The following is a 20,440-nucleotide window of genomic DNA, read 5'->3' as shown; positions in this document are numbered from 1 at the left end:
CGAAACTGCGTGCAGGTTACACTGCATATCATGTGTTCGCTTCTGCATCGGTTGTGCATTACGTGATCACGTCGGTATGCATTGTGTGCTATTATCTGCGTACAAGTGTTGTGAATATTAAGTGTAAGAGACTCTTTATGCTGCATATACTGGTAGTGGTAATTAATTTGGGACCAATAGAGGTGCTATCCTAGGGGAGTCAGGCTGCACATTAGAAGCAGCCTCACTGGGAAAGCCCAGAGTCTCATTCTGGTCCTCAGTGAACCAGTCTGGAGCAGGCAGCCTGACAGCCCACATTATACCTTTAATTTCTTCCACAGGAACTCCCATTGCCAATGCCTGCTCACTCTGGAAGGTGGAGGAACTGGTTGGGGAAAGTGACCAGTAACAGCAAAGACACTGATATTATTTCACCCCTCACTGATGTTTAAGAGTAAAAGGAGCAGAGCCTGAAAATGTGAAATCCACCATCTACTGTACAACCACAAAGACCTGAAATACACATGCCAATATGTAAAGTTAACCAAAAAAAAACAAAAAAAACACACACAATGGAAAACCCATAATAGATTTGCATACCTGCTTCCATATGACTCAATCCATTGTACCCAGCACTAGACCTAACTTATACGCCACTAAAGGTCGACAGCCCTTTTAAACCTAGCATAGCCTATACAGACACCAGAACTGCTTTGAAAACCATATCAAGGTGCCCACTTTGTAGAGTCAGTCTCATGCCGCATTGTATCTCTAGCTCCTTATTTAAGCTGTTGATGCAGGATCCATTTCTGACATGTCTCCATCAGCCAGTTGTACAGAGTGTGTCTTCCTGTTCTGCAGTAAATGCTAAGATGCTATATTACGGATATATGAGCAATCACTTACATTATATTCATTTCTTTCAAAGCATCCTTTGTTCCACATGATTAACAGATTGCAATAAAGTACACTGCCAATTTGAAATGGGGTAATTTTTTCCCCACAATTTATTACACCAACATTGAGCACATAAAATGAAGAGCTTGTTCTGAGGGTGCAAGTGAAGCCAGCAGTGCAGTGAACAAGGTAAGGGCATGAACTAATGACAGCTACTAAAGACACAGTCAACCTAATAATCAGACCAGACTTGAGTATCACCAACACCTACAGCAAACATTTATATAGCGGTTAACTGTGATACCAATCGTGTCCATAAGTTACCTCTCTTGGAAGGGAGCATGACTAAAAATACATACTGCTTCAGCATGCCTGAAGCACCTATTGGGCTTTCGTTGATCAATACAAACAGAACCACCACTTTTTCAACTACTGAAAAAAGCCAAAATGCTTTGAAAAGTATGTCACGCCATCATTTTTGTACTGTGTATAGATTTTTCGTTTACTAACTCACAGTTGCATCGTGGGCAGAATTTAAGAAATTCAGATCAAGCATGGTTGATAATAAGCAGAACCAAAAATTGATTATGATAGAAAACATGCATCATAGCATATTTAACATGTAGAACATGCTGATGGAATACAGTATTCAATTATAAAACAAAATTACACAAACTATTTCTGTGCCTATATGAAGATCTAATGCATATCACCTTAACCCGGATCATAACCAGTATTTCCCACATATCGACACTTTCAGTAAACTTTAATGGTTTTGGAAACTCAAGACACTGGTAGATATAAAAATAGCAAAGCCATCATCAGCTGGCATGCTCCCCAAAAGCATCACTCCAAACACACACCAGGGATCATTAAAAGCATTATATTGCTCATCATTTGCTCTTTTAACTCCAGAAAATTATACTAAATGATACTGAATATTTAAATGTTACATGCTTACGTGTCCCTGGGGTAGTACTGAATATTATCAAGAAGTATGTTTCTCATGCCTACCTGCTGTAGTCAACTCATCTTTGCTGGCAGACAGAATCAACCCCTGGATGACATCCCTCATGCTGATCCCATTGGTGCTTCATAGGGGTTAAATCAGGGGTGTGTGAATGCCATGACAGAACCTCACTGTCTGTGGACAATGTTCCACAGACTGTTGAAGGGGTTTGGCGTACTGTATTTTGAATCCAGCTAGAGATCTTCAAGCCCCGTTAGGACTCTGACTGCTTTCTATGGACTGTGGCACTCCAGCGACTCTACTGCAACATTTCCAGTATCGCAGTAGATTTCTGGTTAGGTTAAAGGTCTTCATCTTGCCATGGTACAGTAGAAACCTTTAATTGCCTGTGAATTCCCATCCAACTGTTTTGTTTCAAATGAGTACTGTCTGAAAACATAACAATTACGCTATAACAACCACACAGGTAACGTTTCTACAGCAGTACACCTGCATCTATGAGTTGAGAGCCAACTTACTAGGGACAGATTACTTACCAATATCACTAGATTTAGTTGAATAGGGAGTTTAAAAAATTGATCATAACTGTTTTATCAGTTCTACACATATATCTTTTCATCCATCTTACTTACTTCTTCTATTGGTGTCAATGTTCATTAATCTGTGTGCAAAATCCATCCCAATTTATCCATGCACATCCCAATCCACCTATAAAAAAGTCTGTCATGTACATTAATCAATCAGTACAGATCTAGATCTACTTGTCACTACTGGTCCAATACACCCAAAAGCTTGTCTGTCAGTCTACAGTGATACCAAGAATATTGCATCACTGAACATTTTCCAGGAATCACCTAATATGGAAGAGACTCTGGTTGGGCTACAGTATCATAAACTGAGATTAATTTGCATGACAGTAATCAAGATTAAGGGAGTGTCCACTAATGCAATCAGTGGCATATCTACAACTATTGTACATTAAAATGCTTGATTTGTACTGGTAATGCATTGTGTGACAAACATGTTTTATTTTTATTGCAATACATTCTTAAATCTCAGTATTTTCAAATCAATAAATCTTGTTATTTATAGGCAGCATTGTAACTATATAAAACCGTCTCGCATATATATGCTCTATTGATCCACGTAAAAATAGCTCCTTTTTATCTATCCACATGCATTTCCAACACATGGCCCAAAACACTGACAAATAAAAGGCAGGAGGTGTGAAATTGCATTCTGATTTTGAATTTGTACTGCCTCCTATTTTGTGTGGCTTATGTTTTAACTCCAACATCAACCAAAGAAGATACCATGCCATCCTCTTCCTGACTTCCTGATAACAGCTTCTTTGGCAATTGGATGCATCTGACAGTAACACCTGGAATTTGATCTCACAAGCTAATCAGGTTTTGGGTCAGTACATGGGTTATCAGTGTCTTCGGCTCACCCACTGTTGTAAGCAATCACAGGCTGAACTTATTAGGACCACTGTACACCAAGAGAGTGTCTCAACATCCAGAATGTTGGACCTTTAAATAGAAAGGACGATTACATCTAAATGTTTAGTATAGACACTGCGCTTTTGTTTAAACTATAAAACGGTACTTCCTACTAGTACTTTCCTAGAAATGTGTCAAAAATGATCCTACTACAGTAGTATCCTTATAAGTTCCCCAAGATCAACATAACAACTTCCTCCGCCACTTATAGTTGTGTTTAGCACACTCCTACCCATCATCGCACACTCTGCAGGACTTCGGTCTGTGAATGATCTTCTCTGTCAAAGCTTTCCTGGACTCATGACTGGATGTTCCTTTTGTAGAGAATTGAGATGTGGCACTCTTGTATAGACCACCTTCACAAGCACAGCTCACACAAGGCAAATGTGACAAACCACAAAGACTGAGGTTTTATTTCTTTTTCGATTACTTTCAGGATCTCAGTCAAGCACAGTGTCTAAGTGGATTCTCAAGTGTTGAGATTTAAGTTTTCTTTTTCCGTGTCAACATTGTATCGCACCAGATAAAGTTGTTTTTCATTGTGCAACATCAACCTTTTCATCATCGGAGAATGTGAAATGCAGCCTCATGGGGCAAACGGTCAACTGCCTCTGACAGATGTCAAATTAGACCACAATAACTCTACACTTTAGTCCACCGCAGAGGACTTTCATTCCCATTCCTTGCAGGATGCATTTTTCATAGTCATTGACAACGTGGTCGTTAACAATGCTCAAAAACTAGAAGCCAACTGGATCCCTCAGGTGGCTACACTGGGGACGGATCATTATATCTGGTCGCTGGGTTATGTTACAAACATCAGTCTTTCAGCGCCTACACCTTTCCCAGTCCCACCTCTTTCTACTACTAATATATGACAATCCTATTCCATTGTTTTTTCATCCCAATTAAAAATATATAAAGATATTTGTGCCTCAGAATTATTATTCAAAACTATTCCATTTCAGAATTATTACTGTTCAATATCTATGTGAAATTAACTGTGGACCTATGCTGTATATGAATATAAGAATGCATTTGCTTATAATGTCTATTAATCATTTTTCTGTATGTCTGTATAATAATATCTAGTGGAGACCCAGATAGAGGAAAACTGAAATGTAATCCTGTACTAGTACTTTAATTTGCCAAGTTTTTCTAATCTACTTTTCATAAATATCGAAATGTTCACAGCACCCCTTATCGTTAAGTTCAACTTTGTATGTATGGAGAGTATCTTCAAGAGTAAATATTTAACTCAATGTAAATCATCTGTTCACAATTTCAGAAAAGCAAGAAAAGACACTGTGTTAAATGTTCCACTGGAAGGTACACTCGCTGTAACGCCATGAAAACATGGGGGACTCAGACCAAAAGTCATGAAACTTTAGTAAGTTCAACTGCATAATGTTAAGAGGAGCAGTGAAAATGGTACTGACACTGACAATTTTGGCAATTGTATAACGATGATGTTGACGATTATTATTTTTTATGTATATAGCCCAGTATGCCCCAGACCCCTTATGAAAGTGCCCTGTGTCTGTCAAACATTTGAAATGACTTGTTTTCTTATTGAAATAAACAAAAATACTAAAAGTTAGCATGCTGGCAGGGATCTCGCTTGGCAAGCACTTCACTTTATCTAATGAATAAATAAAGAGAATGTGTTTCTAGGTCAGCCAAATAAACCCTGGACTCCGACATGACCCTGTTAATTACACAGCGTTAACAAGCTGATACCCGTTTCAGTACAAGATAAGAGATACAGTCTCACCTGCACAGAGAGAGAGAGAGAGAGAGAGAGAGAGAGAGAGAGAGAGAGAGAGAGAGAGAGAGAGAGGAGAGAGAGAGAGAGAGAGAGAGAGAGAGAGAGAGAGAGAGAGAGAGAGAGAGAGAGAGAGAGAGAGAGAGAGAGAGAGAGAGAGAGAGAGAGGAGAGAGAGAGAGAGAGAGCGCGAGGGAATGAGCAAGTGAGACACAAAGAGCAGGTACTGTTTGAATAGACTCACCTGTACAGAATTGATTTGACTAGTTACAGAAGACATGCTGCTGCTTCTAAATATAAACTGGATGCTATTGGCAGAAAGCCCATTCCTGGTGCCTTTTTTTAAGAGAAATAATTTTTTGGAAGAAAAAAAAAAAAAAAAGTCAGATACTACGCCATTTAAGGGAATAAACAGATAGCAAGCCGAGACCTGAAGGTTAAAGAGCGGAGCCAGGGTATCCCTCAGAGACGGTACAATAATACCCCTAAAATATCAATTTGCATACTGCCATCACAGAGAGACCAGAACATCCACTTAACATCCTGCATGTAAATGGACATTGGAATTTTCATTAAAAGCCATGCACAGCTGGGACATGGCATACATTTAAGGATGCAAGACCACATACAAAATATTGTAACAAAAACTGCATCAGATATAAGGCAAGGCTTCCTGAGCTTGAAGATGTCAAAATTAACCCCTTACTGCTGCAAGTAGTAGCTGGAGGTTTTAACAGTTGTGTCCCAGCTAAATATTAATTGGTATGAATGCAAACAAACTGGACAGTCAACTGGACAGGGGTTCTAATAAAATACAGTGCCCCAGAAACAAAACAAAAAATACTGTGTATGGTTTACAAATGGAAATCCCAACATCCTTGTTAAGTAAACGGATACAGGGACAGAAGGAGATACTGTATTAGTTTTAGGTTTACTGTTTGGCTGTGTTGAGAATAATCTTGCTGTCCCTCACTACAACAGAAGCAGTTGCCCACCTGAAACAGATCAGTCACCCCATTCTCCCAGCACAAGCCAATGTACTGCAGGGTTAGTCACATTATTCTGGGCAGTTTTACTGCTTATCAGGGAGATGGGTCAGCCCAACACAAACACATCAGACTTGCACTTAAAAGTCAAAGTCAATCTCAACAGCAGAACTTTAAGGTTTTCATGGTACACTTTAAACATTTCCCAATATTACCCCCTTCCAAAAAAAAACAAACGAATTATATTAAATACGTATATATTAAAAAATTATTCATCATTTGTGATGCAATTAGGTCACTGTGGCAGACTGTTAGTAGCCAGATAACTTTCTGTCCACCACAAATGAAGCATGAAAACCTTAGCTGTCTAAAATCTGTTCAGTTTGGCTGCTCTTACGTGTGCACAGGTTAGGGTCACCCATGCAGTGAGTGTTAGTATACCAGAGTAACACGGATACCTTCACACACTCCACCAGGGTAATGTTGGGTTGCTGTACTGTTAAAAAATAACCTGCATTTACTCAATCCACTAGAACCCAGAATGATGTGCTGTGCTCTTCAGGGATAACTATCTACCCCAGCATGGTTTGAAGGACCCCATCATCCTTGTCAATACTACAGTATGGATCTTCTAGGATCGGGAAACTGAGATAAGAACTACTCAGGACAGGATCTATGAAGCTCTACTACTTCTACAGTACCAGCATGGTGTGTGTGTGTGTGTGTGTGTGGGTGGGTGGGTGGGTGGGGGGATTGATTTACTGTTCTCTTGGTGTTTTTAGCTTTAGAAAAGCAGGATTTGTCACTGTATACTACTAGCACTCCAGCATGGAGTCAGTGATCACAAGGATAACAGGGACCTACTCCATCTACAAGCACCCCAGTATGTTGAGTCTGCATCGACACAAGACTGCTGTGAGGAATCGGCAGCTGCTCCAGTCCCATTTCTCCCAGCAGATGCAGCTACTAGGCTGAGTGATTGAAGGAGACCTATGGTGGGGAAGGGATAAAACAGGGAAAAGGTGATCAATAGTAAGTCTTGATACATAAATGTTCTACTGTATATATGATCTACATCTTTATTGCCAAAGTCTTGACTATTTATACCATTATATAAAGAACATAGGGCCTACTGTATGTAAATATCCACACAGTGACATCATTGTGCTCCCCATTAAAAACAAGAGGTAAAACTAGAACGCTCATAATTCACACACTTAATTTTTTTGTTTTTATTTTTATAATAAAACACTCTACTTGGGAAATCACTTCCACGTTTAACAGCTCTACAGCTACAGAACTCTACACTGTTCTCCCAACAAGGAGTTGGATTTATTCTTTTATTCTGTAAAAATCATAACGATAAGTAGGCCTATTAGCTGTAATATTGCAAAACTGAGCTGATTTCTTTAGCTAATGACCAAGGCAATATAACAGCAAGGCGGCACAGCCAGACCAGAATGTTTGTTACTAACTTGTAAATTGCAGCATCTCCAAAAACAGTCAATGTAGCCTGTGAAAATGCCATCATCTTTCTAATAATATACACTATTATATATCAGAATATATCCCATACTGTTAAAATTAATTAAAAAAATCAAATTCACAGAAGTAGAAATTCCTGAAATAACTGGCTAAAAGGACACATATTGATTTCTTTAAATACTTTATTGGTGAAATACCTAATTCAAACTCTCTTTAATGGGCCCTGTAAACTAAGCAGCAGCAGATCACTTTGATATAGAGTGCTTGTCACCGTCCTGTTTAATAGATCACCAGGGATGCCACACTCCACACCCAAGAGACACTGATTTTCTGTGGGTATGAATCCGTGTGAAGGAGATGCTTGCATACATACTGCTGACTGAATCTTTCCTCGTCTACCAGTGATAAGAGATCTGATGGAAAAAAACTAATCATTCAAAAACAGCAAGCGGAAGGAAGACTACTAAAAATCTCTTAAGCTACAAAATGCAAGCTCTGCGAGGTGTGAAATAGGGATGCTTAATGGCTTGACCTCTCTCTGTACATCTCTCTCAAAATGAAGTAATTAAATGCTGCAGTCTGCATTTTTTACACCGAACATAGTAGGTGGGCTTTCATTGTGTCGCTACTCTCTTTGTAATTAACAGTTACTGTGTGTTGAGGAAATTTCCAGTCAGCCACTTATCCACTGTCCCTGCTCTTCACTGAAGCAATGGGCGGAGTGAGCGCCATTAATCGCCACTGCGCAATCCATCCATCGTGACGATAATCACAGCCAGAAACCCCTTTAACACAAGATCAATTTCATAAACAAACAATACTGCCTCCCTGCCCAGGACGTGTGTTGGTATGTGTGACAAGCAGGCTGTAGTGGATGACTTCAGACCAGAAAGAATCACAGAGACAGACGTACTGTGTGTAACTGAATCGTGGCAACGATCAGTGTTTTAATAAACAAACAAAAGGTTTTAAACAGAAAACAGGACACGGCCCTTGAGACCAAATAAAACAGACAAACAAAACGGACTACCACTTAAACAAATGGTGGATGCACAGACAAACAAACACGGTGAGTTTAAACACTTATTATTTTTATTATTCTTTTTGTTTATTTTACCTCCTCTCCACACCCGTTCTCCACTCACCGAACCCACAACCCTGAGTGAGTAAAACGTGCATCTATATATACTGTTGTGCCGGGATTCAATTACTAATTAATTATTCACTTGAATCCCAGCACGTGAATTAATTATGTGCAACCTCGTGCTCACATATTATATACTTTAAATGCACGTGAAGTGATAGTGCAATCCCGTGCCTAAATACAATTATACATTTTAAATACTCGTGCTGCACACACCGTGGAGCCACCTACAATACACCAACATTAACACATGCAACATACAACATATAACACACAAATGCACACAGGGGCGGGGCACATTGCCACATATACCACCCCTTGTGCGCAGCACACATGGCCTCAATGGCCACCTCCCCCCTTAAAATCCCCAAAGTCTCGCTCAAAGTCCTGGGCCAAGAACAGGGACTTCAAGGGGTTCATGGGCGGCAATGCTGCCAGAAGCCAGGCTGCTACTGGCCATGCTGTCAGCAGACGTGCTGACAGCTCCCAGACTGACTCCTTCAGCCGGGGCAGTCCTGGCAGTGGAAAGGCTGCTTGGGGGGTGGTCTCCTGACCTCCCCCCTTCTTCGTAGCCGGCAGTTCCCTTTTGTGGGACTCCGGCCACAGTATCTCCTGCAGCGCAAGTGCTGTAGTGGGAGCAGGTCTCCTGACCTCCCCCACAATCTCCGGCAGCGAAACGGCTGCTGGGGTTGGTGGTCTCCGGACACCTCCCCCTTCTTCGTGGCCGGCAGCTCCCCTTGGTGGGGTTCCGGCCGCAGTACTTCCTGCTGCGATGCGGAGCAACAGGCAGCCCCAGGCGATGCGGAGCAACAGGCAGCCCCAGGCGAAGCGAGGCTGGCATCCCTGGGCGCTGCGAGGCTGGCATCCCTGGGCGCTGCGAGGCTGGCATCCCTGGGCGGTGCCAGCCTCGCAGCGTGTCGTCTCCTGACGACGGAGGTGGGAGCAGCGTGTAGTCTCCTGACGACGGAGGTGGGAGCAGCGTGTAGTCTCCTGACGACGGAGGTGGGAGCAGCGTGTCGTCTCCTGACGACGGAGGTGGGAGCAGCGTGTCGTCTCCTGACGACGGAGGTGGGAGCAGCGTGTCGTCTCCTGACGACGGAGGTGGGAGCAGCGTGTCGTCTCCTGACGACGGAGGTGGGAGCAGCGTGTCGTCTCCTGACGACGGAGGTGGGAGCAGCGTGTCGTCTCCTGACGACGGAGGTGGGAGCAGCGTGTCGTCTCCTGACGACGGAGGTGGGAGCAGCGTGTCGTCTCCTGACGACGGAGGTGGGAGCAGCGTGTCGTCTCCTGACGACGGAGGTGGGAGCAGCGTGTCGTCTCCTGACGACGGAGGTGGGAGCAGCGTGTCGTCTCCTGACGACGGAGGTGGGAGCAGCGTGTCGTCTCCTGACGACGGAGGTGGGAGCAGCGTGTAGTCTCCTGACGACGGAGGTGGGAGCAGCGTGTAGTCTCCTGACGACGGAGGTGGGAGCAGCGTGTCGTCTCCTGACGACGGAGGTGGGAGCAGCGTGTCGTCTCCTGACGACGGAGGTGGGAGCAGCGTGTCGTCTCCTGACGACGGAGGTGGGAGCAGCGTGTAGTCTCCTGACGACGGAGGTGGGAGCAGCGTGTAGTCTCCTGACGACGGAGGTGGGAGCAGCGTGTCGTCTCCTGACGACGGAGGTGGGAGCAGCGTGTAGTCTCCTGACGACGGAGGTGGGAGCAGCGTGTAGTCTCCTGACGACGGAGGTGGGAGCAGCGTGTCGTCTCCTGACGACGGAGGTGGGAGCAGCGTGTAGTCTCCTGACGACGGAGGTGGGAGCAGCGTGTAGTCTCCCGACGACGGAGGTGGGAGCAGCGTGTAGTCTCCTGACGACGGAGGTGGGAGCAGCGTGTAGTCTCCTGCTCTTGCAGGGGACTATTGCGACTCTCCCTCTCTTGCAGGGGACTGGTGCGGCTCTACCTCACTTGCAGGGGACTGGTGCGGCTCTCCCTCACTTGCAGGGGACTGGTGCGGCTCTACCTCACTTGCAGGGGACGGGTGCGGTTCTCCCTCTGTCTCGGAAGGGGAAAACAGCAGGCATTCTTCCTCTGCTGGTTGTGATGGGAAACCAGCAGGCATTTTTCCTCTGCTGGTGGAGATGGGGACAGCAGGCATTTTTCCTCTGCTGGTGGAGATGGGGACAGCAGGCATTTCTCCTCTGCTGCTGGAGATGGAGACAGCAGGCATTCTTGCTCTGCTGGTGGAGATGGGAACAGCTGCCTCTTGGGCTTTGGATTCCCGCGGTCCCCCCGTCTGGGTGCTGGACGCTCAAGGTCCCCCCATCTGGGCGCTGGATGCTTGCGGTCCCCCCGTCTGGGCGCTGGACGCTCGCGGTCCCCCCCGTCTAGTTGTATCGTTGTACTAAACTGCATTGACAACTTCAACACTTAATTACTGTGAATGCAATCCTGTGTTTTACTCTTTCCAGTAACACGGTCACTTAAAGAATCATTTCCGATCTAGGCCTACATTGCAATTGGATGATTAAGTCTCACGAATGCATACCGAATTGTCCTGCTGGTTTATCTAAGCTAAAGACTGCCAGAATTACCCAGCACCTGACTGCAGCTTTGGTGAAATATAATGATGTACTTTAGGGTTTGGTTTACATTTCAGTGTAATCCCTGGAGCCTCTCTCACTTTTGTTTTGAGTGTGGCTATACAATAGGGCTCCATGTTGCTGATGTAGTATAACAGACAAAGGTAGTAAAAACAAACCAAGAGGTTAAAGCTGATTAGTACTGAAGACTGAAAAAGTGTGCTCCAGTACTCCAAAGCTGATGACTTGGAGATTCAAAGCTGAAACTGTGGGGAAGACAGCAAAGGTGGAAACTCAGGCGGCAGTGTGGTGTAGTCATCATAATTAAGGTCGGAGCAACGCTGCCTAGTAGGCAGTGTGGCTCAATTAGAGCAGAGGTACACATTTATATTATCTACATTAATTGGGACCAGTGGGTGTTCATATAATTGATTTGTTCAGATGATCAAATTACTGTAAAACTGTTAAAAGTACAATGAGTACTGACACCCAATCTGTGCATCTCTGGAGAAAAAAAAAAAAAAATGGGAATGACTTCCTTTGGAATTACCACAGCTTCTAGAAAGTTTTAGCCAGACAGTGTGAGCGGAGTGGAATGCGTCAATTGTATATGGAGCGGGGGAGCGGAGCGGGGTAGTTGCTGGACCGGAGTGCGGATCGGACATTTCCAGCCCGCTCTTTCACAGCACCGAGAACAACTGAGCACGGTTTTATTTTTCTTAAATACATGTTCGGCCATGGAGTTTGCACAAAAACTTGAACAGCTGTGAACACAGTCGATACTTTCAGTGATAGTTCATTCACTCATATGTGTTTGTGGGTTGCTTTTAGCTCCCTATGAGATATCCAGATACAAACAAGCCCAGTAAATTTGATACAAAACACATGCAAAGTTTGAAATAGGGAAGTACACGACGTCGTAGAGACCTGTTAAACTGTTAATTGCAAGATGTTATTTCCTGACTTTCTTTATTTTCAATTTACCCATTTTTCAATAATAATGAGAAAGCGTCTTCGATTTATGTCAGCTTTTTTCTTTGCCGATCATACCTGGGGATTCTTTTTTACTTGGGTCAAGCTATGCAATTGTAATAAGGAAGATTAAAGAGTACTCCTTTCTAAATGTACATAAAATCTCATCTGCAATCGGCAACACAGTGGGGGGGGGGGGGGGGGGGGAGAGGCTTATACCATGTGAGCGGAGTGAAGCGTGCCTATTTTGTCCGCTGTATGAAAGAGTAGTGATTAATAACTCTGAATAACCTGGTGGTGCAGACCTAAAACGGTAAGAGGCTGGCAAACGAGCAGGAGTTTATACTGCAAAGCATCACCAGGCATCCACCACCAGGGAGAAGGCCAGCCAGCCAGCCTGCGTTAGCAGTTTCCCACATTGATAGCTGCTGCCTTGTATGGGCTGTCCTGTCATCCTGCAGTCACAAGAGAAAGCAAAAAGGCAAACTTGGCACCAACATCAGCTCAGCTACAGAAACAATCATTTTACAGGGAGCACCTGGCAAGGGATGGCAGGGACCGGGTCGAGATCTGAGTGTAAACAGTCTACCACTAGGATAGGAATTATTACTTGAAGTATATGGTGCTCTGGACTGTTTTTTTTTTGTTAAAATGAGAGAGATAAGAGATTTGTAGCTTTACAAAATAAGTGCTGCTTTAAGAAAAGTAAATGTGATTACTGGGATTAGGTTTCAAAGACAGGGACTAATTGTGTTCTCATTATGTTAGAAATATTTGTGTGCTTGACCTTGGGACATATTACTTGACCTTGTGCCCCCTATTCTATGAGCAGTAAAACTGTAGATGTTACTGTGGGGAAGCGTTTTAGTTTTCATTGAGTTAGTAACCCTAAATAGCTTTCTTTTGCTTCTACAGAGGTATTTTATAGCTAGCCAAGGCTGTCAAGCAATAGAATTTCTCACAGTCTTTTTGAAAAAAGCCAGTCAGAAATAGCTGGCTTGACTTCCTCACTGCTTAGTTTTGACAAAATGTTTTCCCTGAGTTGCCCTGTTGTAACCAAAGGATACTGACCCCCCCCCCCCTTTTTGGAGTGATGGAGCGTCCACTCACCTTACCTCCCCTGCTTTGTCTGTCCACAGGGGGAGATGCTTGACATTCCCTTCCTGAATTTGACTGTTTCAGGGAGTAAAAAATGCATAAAAACAAAAACCAAGAAGTGAAATTTGTTGGGAGATGAATGTACTTATCTATCTGTTTGTAAGTAATTTCCAAGAAATACATGTATGCAACGTTATTGACTTCTTATAAATTGTTACAAATATTATATTGTTGTTATATTTAGCTTTTTTTTACCATGTCCCTAAATCATAAAAAACTTTCAAACTGTATACATGCAAAAAATGTGTATGACGTTTTCTACAATTACAGCAGTCTGCCAGCTGACCACACTGTGGGGGTCTATCGAATTGATCTAAACATTAAAATAATAATTGGCAGATTTTATTATTCTAATATCCATATGTAAAAAAAAAACAAACAGGTTTGTAACAAGCAGTACAAAATCACTGACTTTTATATTAAAGAAAACAAAAAAACTTAAGATAATAGTGTAGCCTACAGTATGAAGCATGCACGTCCTTTTCCAATCAATAGGTTTCACACAGCACCACACAGTGTTCTGGACTTTGAATGAATCTCATTGCAGAATCTGGCTCATTGTTACATCACATACTGTTGTCACTTTTGACTGCGTGTCACAAAACAAAAAGAATATGAGCCACAGAAATTCCAAAATGAGTAACTGTCAAAATGATAACTGCCCTCCGCCTCTTTCAAGTGATGGGCACAAACTGTACAAAGTGAGTGAGAAGTCACCCATTCATCCATGTTAATTAAACAGGTGTTTGAATTCATACCTATTCTGTTGGCATTTTAAGTTGATTTTCTTGTACAGCAACATCAGTGGCATGTCACAGGATGTTAAACTGTGACATTTTTGGATATTCACCTTTTATGCTGAGCAAGCATGAATGTGAATTAATTTCTAATATTGGACCAAAATATTTTTGAACAGACCGTACTTCACTCAAGGTCTAGACTCTAGAGACTCGCCAAAGGGATTAACAAAGAAGGCAGATGTCACAACTCTGTAAATGGATTATCCCTAGACACCACTTCAGAGGTAAAACCACGCATTGTGTAGGACCATGCATATTCCACATCTTCACTGACATAATACAATAACACTCCCCACAGTGAGAACTACAGTACAGACAAGACTGGAACATTATCTTTGATCATTCCCTCTATGTAGCCTATATTATCATACATTGAACCAGTGGCTTGGACAGAATGTGCAACAATCTCCAGGTAACACAGCAGGAAGCATTGATTGTACTGAGCTGTTCCCAGTCCTCACAGTTTTAAATATTAAACTCCTAGCAAGAGATACACAATTCCCATGTTGAATACATGAGTGTATTTGTTTGCTCTTGACATGGCTTTCTATTTTGCCAAAAACACAAAACTTAAGAGCCCTTATTTTTATATAGCCTACATTCTGTGTAAAATAGACCACTGACCTCTACTTTACATGCATCCCTCTAAAACAGAGTGCAGGTTCAACAATGGGCATGTACAAATCTGCATAAGTTACATGATCATTGTAGTGGTAATGTTATATTGATAGGCACAGGTATTGAATGCATCTTCAGTATGAACCCCTTAAGCTTGGGATCTTAATTCAAATTAATCCTAACTCTGGATATAGTGAATGTTTATTTATTTATTTTTATTTCTTGCAACATTTCAAACTTCAGCTGTGATCTTACTTTTGATTTCAATATTGTTTCCAATTAACACTTTGTCATTCCCAGTACTGGCAGCATTTCAGACACACAGTCCAGTACAGGCCTAAAAGGCTGTTCTTGTACTAAAACATGTGTGCTGCACAAAGATGGGAATGCCCAGGATTAATCGGGGTAGCATGGCATGCATCCCCTGTTCTTGCCAGGCAGTGAACTACTAAGATTATAAGAGCAACAAGCTGAACAATATGCAATCTAATCATAATCCCTCAGATCAGTACAGCAAATTGGGGTACTGTTTACTGTTAGTGTAATAAGATTATTCACCAGCTGCTGTCGCTAAACCACTTATCCCATAAGGCCACACTGCTTCCTAGACATAATCTTTAAATCACTACTGTAGGTCACATCAACTTCAACCATAATCTTTTAGCTAAACTGTCTCTGAGTCCCTCAGCTTTAACCATCCTGCCAAACATCTGTGTGTTCTAAGCCTCACACTCTTACCTAAGACAGAAACTAGTATTGTTCAATAGAAAACATCATAACTTCTGAGATAAAACTGAAAGAATTTCACTTGGCTACCCTAAACCCCTCTTATGCCTATACACTTACACACAGCACAATCATGTTGGCAAAATTAGGGACTTTAGACTCTATTTCAATTTCCTAAATGTCAGCAGACACTTATGTGTACAGTATATGGGAAAGACTGAATAAATATTTACTATAAAAGTACATGACCTTAAACTGTACACATACAATACTGTATAAAATAAACAATAAAGCGGACATGTAGAGTATTTTGTTTGACATTTTAGGAAAATCGGAAATGCTTTGGTCGAACTTTAAACAGCTACTGTAACACATGAATAGTTATTCAAGAACACACATTCTTATTCAAATATGCTGTGAAAAGGAGGCTACATAACAAGAAGAATAGCAAAACGGCACTATAAAATGTCTTTCCTGCTCATTTGCTTTTTACAACCACAAGTTATTTTTTCAAAGAAAGCAAAAATATGACGTCAAACGAGCGTGGGAAAGCTCAATGAATTAGTCATAAGGCTTACGGCATTTTTTTTTTTTTTTTGCAGCTTTTTGGAAAAAACGTTTAAGTGAAATGTTGGCTCACAAAAGAATATTATACTTAATCCCCAGTCCTCAAATGAAAGATCAAAATTTGCCTCAAAATATCCCAGAACATTCTGAATTGTGACATCACTAAAATAACAAAAAAGAAAACATATGCAAAGTATTCTAACAGGCAGACTATGGAAAAACATCAGTACTGGAGGCTGTTTTCGGAGACTCAAAATGTCCCTTAAGATCTAACTGAAGCTCCTGATCGTTTACTACAAAAGACTGGCAGTTAAATCAATACTATTTTAGCTAGTCTGCAAACGTTTCCATCTATTCTCCCATAAGAGCCCCACATCACCCACTGCTACTGTACAGTCTAGCAACACACAATTCATAAAATACATTTTTACAAGCTTCCTAGATACCTCCCCACACTCGTGCTAAACGTTAACATTGTACTACACCTCAATAGACTTTGTGTTACTATTGTAAATAATAAAGCACTTCTCCTTTTAGCTTTCACAACCTGATGTGCATTATACAAAGGATTATACAAAAAATGACAACATACTTGAGGATGTGCTACTATCTCCACCTGCTCTCTTACCTTTCAGCTGGTCAGCTACAACGCTTTGCCCGACCCTCTCCATCACCCTGCCGTCCTCTCGCAGGTATCGGTCATCAAGGAAGCTGGCGGTCACCTCAGAAATGTGGACTTTGCCAGCTACACCGAGCTGCTCCATTAGGTTGGCTAGGTTGACATCGTTGGACCAGACATCAAACTTGAAGCGTCTCATGCCCAGGATGCCACAGAGCACAGTGCCCGTGTGGACACCCACCCGCATGTTTACCATCTCCTTCTTCTCTTGGCAGAACTGTTCTATGGCCTTGATCATACCAAGGCCCATCTCAATGCAGCAATAAGCGTGATCAGCACGTGGTTCTGGGCAGCCCGCCACACAGTAGTAGCAGTCACCCAGCGTGCTGATCTTCTCACAATTGGTGATCTCGCAGAGTCTGTCAAATCGGCCAAATAGGTCGTTCAAGAGGCCCACCAGGGCATGGGCCGACTTGTTGGCGCTCATCTTGGTGAATCCCACAATATCGGCAAAGAGGATGCTGACAGGCTCCATCCGCTTCATATTGAAAGGCCTGAAGATGATCTGGGCTTTGGGGATGGATGGCTTTTTCTTCTTATTCTTGGGGCTGGAAGTGGAGTAGCGTTTCACTGAGTTCTCACTCTCGTCATCCCCTTGCTTCATCAGCTCGTCTGCTACCATCCTAGGCATGACCGAGTGGATCATGCGCTCCTTCAGGGCTTTCTCCACCTCCAGGTCCTTTCCATGCATTATGGACTGACCCACCTTCAGGAAGGTGCTTCGCGAGCGAACCTCTGACATGATGAACAGGTGGATCCCAGTGGCGTGGGCGCAAATGTGTAGAAGAGCCTTGGCTGGGGCCAGCCAGTAAAGGGGGTTGGACTCTGCGCTGTCACTGGCAAAGTAGATACAACCCAGGATCTCAAACAGCGTTGAATAGACCAGCCCTAGCAAGACACAGAGGTACAGGTGCAAGTGCATGATGGTGTAGAGCAACAGGAGCACCTCCATGCATACGGAGAAAGTGCCCACATTGGAAAGACAGGGTTCCCAGGAGTAAGCAGCATTAGTCAGGCCCGTGCTGTTGTCAAAGTCACCTTCTTTCAAGAAGAAAGCACGTTGCAATTGGGGGGACAAAGTCAAGGCAAAAGTGACAAGGAAGAGCAACAAGGAGACCCATACATACAGTCTGGCGTAGAAGCGGGTGAAGGTGAACAGCAAAAGCAAAATGCAGAAGACGAGGAAACCCAGAGTGGGGATCAAAAAGGCAGTCTGGTCGCACCTGGCACCGTTGACCCCGAAGTAGATGCTCCAAAGGAGGCAGGCGGCTGCCAAGTAAAAGAGCACATAGCGGAACCTGCGCTGGGTCTGGGGGAAGCACCTCTCAAGGCAGGCTTCTTCAAGGTTGGTAGAATCAAACCTGGGGTTCCACCACTGCCACGAGGACCTCTCAAAAAGCTGTGGCAGCTTCTTTGGGCGCCTGGCACCTGTAGTCACCACCCTGCGGACACCTGACTCCCCAGAGCTACAGCTGGAAGAGATGCTGTACTTGCAGTGCTTGGAGCTGCTGTTGCTGCTGCTGCTGCTGCTAGCAGGGCCATGCAGCTGTGGCTTGCTGTTTATCTTCACAGACACGCTATCTCCAGCGGCATTGCAACTAACCTCAGTGCTGTGTAGCAACAACTGTTGGTGCTGTGGGGAGGCCATGTTAGAAATTAACACAAAAATAATTTTATAAAGGTCCCTCTTCTTTTTACCAGGCTGTCTACTTGTACTTGAGCACAGAGTTCCAGGGTCTTCGTGTTGCACAGTTCATCACTGATCTCTCTCATTGTGTCAATTACATTTGGTTTAATACATTTCGTTTGTACTTCACTTCTTCCCCAAACACAGCAAAGCATTAATCACATTTTTTTTTTTATATCACCTTTGTTCATCGTCCCCTTTTGAGTGTTATAAAGACGCTAATGGCAGTGTCAGCTTTTTAAAGTACACCGTCCCCTGACGAATTTTTCTTTAAGATCAATTTCTTCTGAAAGTTTGACGAGAAATACTAGCACAGCTCCACGTTTCACATTCCGCTTCGGTTTCTGCCCGACATGCTTCAAACACTTCCTGCTTTAATATAACTAATAGGTTTATTTAAAAACAAAAACAAAAATAACTTTCAGATGTTACTGGTTTCCTTTCCTCTGCGTTTAATCCATATCAAAGCTTTTTTTTTTAAAAACGACCACATACATACATTCCATTGGCACCGTCATTTTTCTTTCCTACTAACTAGTTTAATAGTATTTACTTTTTTAATCTTATTTACTTTCTTGTACGATCGCATTACCGCGCTCAGGTACTTAGTAGTTCAACACGTAAAGTGCTTGGAGGGGGTGTCTTAACTTGGCAGGAAATAAAATACCACTGTTTTATTTTGTCTTGCTTTCCCTATTTCACAGTGTCTTCTGTGCGCCTTTCAACAGGAGGGCCTGCTCCCATCAATACAGCCGCGTCCTTTCCTGACTCACCTCTCCGTTTCCCCACTGCAGCGAGCCCAAGTCCAAACTAGGAGGCTTGGTTGGTGTCTGTGTTAAGATTGTGAAGAAGGGTTATAAAAAAGCTCTATATGTATTCACAAATGTCAGACCGTTTCTCCAGTCACGCAAAGCTTGCAACCCTTATTTAACCCTCACACAAAAAACGAAAAATATGAGCAAAACTTCAGAATCACCCAATCATGTTTATTTCCCCCCTTGTCAATATTCCAAAGGCAACACAAGTTGTTTTTCTTCCTTTCTTCCTTTCTTTTTTTTTTTTTTTTCAGGTCACCGTTCTTCGGCAGAGTACATCAAAGTAAAGTACTGCCAGGACAGTTATCAATTATCCTCCCCACTGTTCTCCCTAGCTTGCAGTCCCAAAGGAAAAGTGTCTCAGTTTTGGGAGCTTTATTCAATTACTGTGACTGAACTGTGGGGGTGATGATGTCTCTGGGTTTATAAATTCCTTAATTCAAGGCAGCTCCGCGGTCTATTCACATCACCAACATCTCCTGGCTGAGCTTGCTTCCAATTCTCTTTCCTATTAACGGCTGTCAGAAGGTTGTCGTGCGGATCGGAGGATGACGAGGGTCGGAGGGAGCTTCATTTTTTTTTTTTTTTTTTTGACGCTGACGCCGCAGCCACCATCTTCTCCATCAGATACAAAACTGACAAACTAGCAGCAGTGGAAAAGTGCTGGGGTAGGGAAGGGGCGCGCGCACGCACAGAGTAGAGACAGATGTTGGCTGCGCGCACGTACAGAGGGGACGAGGTTTTTTTTTTTTTAAGAGACCGCAATGCGCGTGCCCGAGTAATGTACTCCAGTCAAGGGTTCCTAAAATAATGCTTGCGCGCTCACCCTATAAAACGAGCGTCCAAAACGGAGAGTGTGCACAGGCTTGAGAAAGGATAGATAAATTAGCTGTATGTTGTTACTGAGGTCATAATTTCATACACACACACACACACACACACACACACACACACACACACACACACACACACACACACACACACATATATATATATATATATATATATATATATATATGCCCCGCGCTCTCGAGTCTAAATTGCATCTCGAGACTGCTGTTTGTGGCGTGCATGCCCCTTGCTTTCACAAAACTACAAACTGTACATTATTGTTTTTAAAAAAACTACAC

General features: G+C 43.0%; 1 protein-coding gene across 2 annotated transcripts in view; it reads right to left on the bottom strand.

Moving 5' to 3' along the window:
• Positions 1 to 20,011, bottom strand: part of LOC117418288 (adenylate cyclase type 9) — a 36,160-nt gene extending 16,149 nt beyond the window's left edge. The window contains exons 1-2 of one of the 2 annotated variants that reach the window (XM_034031186.3): positions 16,758 to 20,011; positions 6,963 to 7,088 (exon numbers count right to left, since the gene is read on the bottom strand). In XM_034031186.3, coding sequence (XP_033887077.3) covers positions 6,963 to 7,088; positions 16,758 to 18,456 — 1,825 coding nt within the window. In that variant the 5' untranslated portion in view covers positions 18,457 to 20,011. The remainder of the gene's footprint in view (positions 1 to 6,962; positions 7,089 to 16,757) is intronic. The other variant, XM_059035622.1, reaches the window with a different exon arrangement.
• Between the last annotated feature and the right edge of the window lie 429 nt (positions 20,012 to 20,440).

This window comes from Acipenser ruthenus, chromosome 13, assembly GCF_902713425.1.
Source record: "Acipenser ruthenus chromosome 13, fAciRut3.2 maternal haplotype, whole genome shotgun sequence".
NCBI classification, from domain to species: domain Eukaryota; kingdom Metazoa; phylum Chordata; class Actinopteri; order Acipenseriformes; family Acipenseridae; genus Acipenser; species Acipenser ruthenus.
Note: the sequence above shows the minus strand (reverse complement) of the source record. Positions and strands in the feature narration are given on the sequence as shown.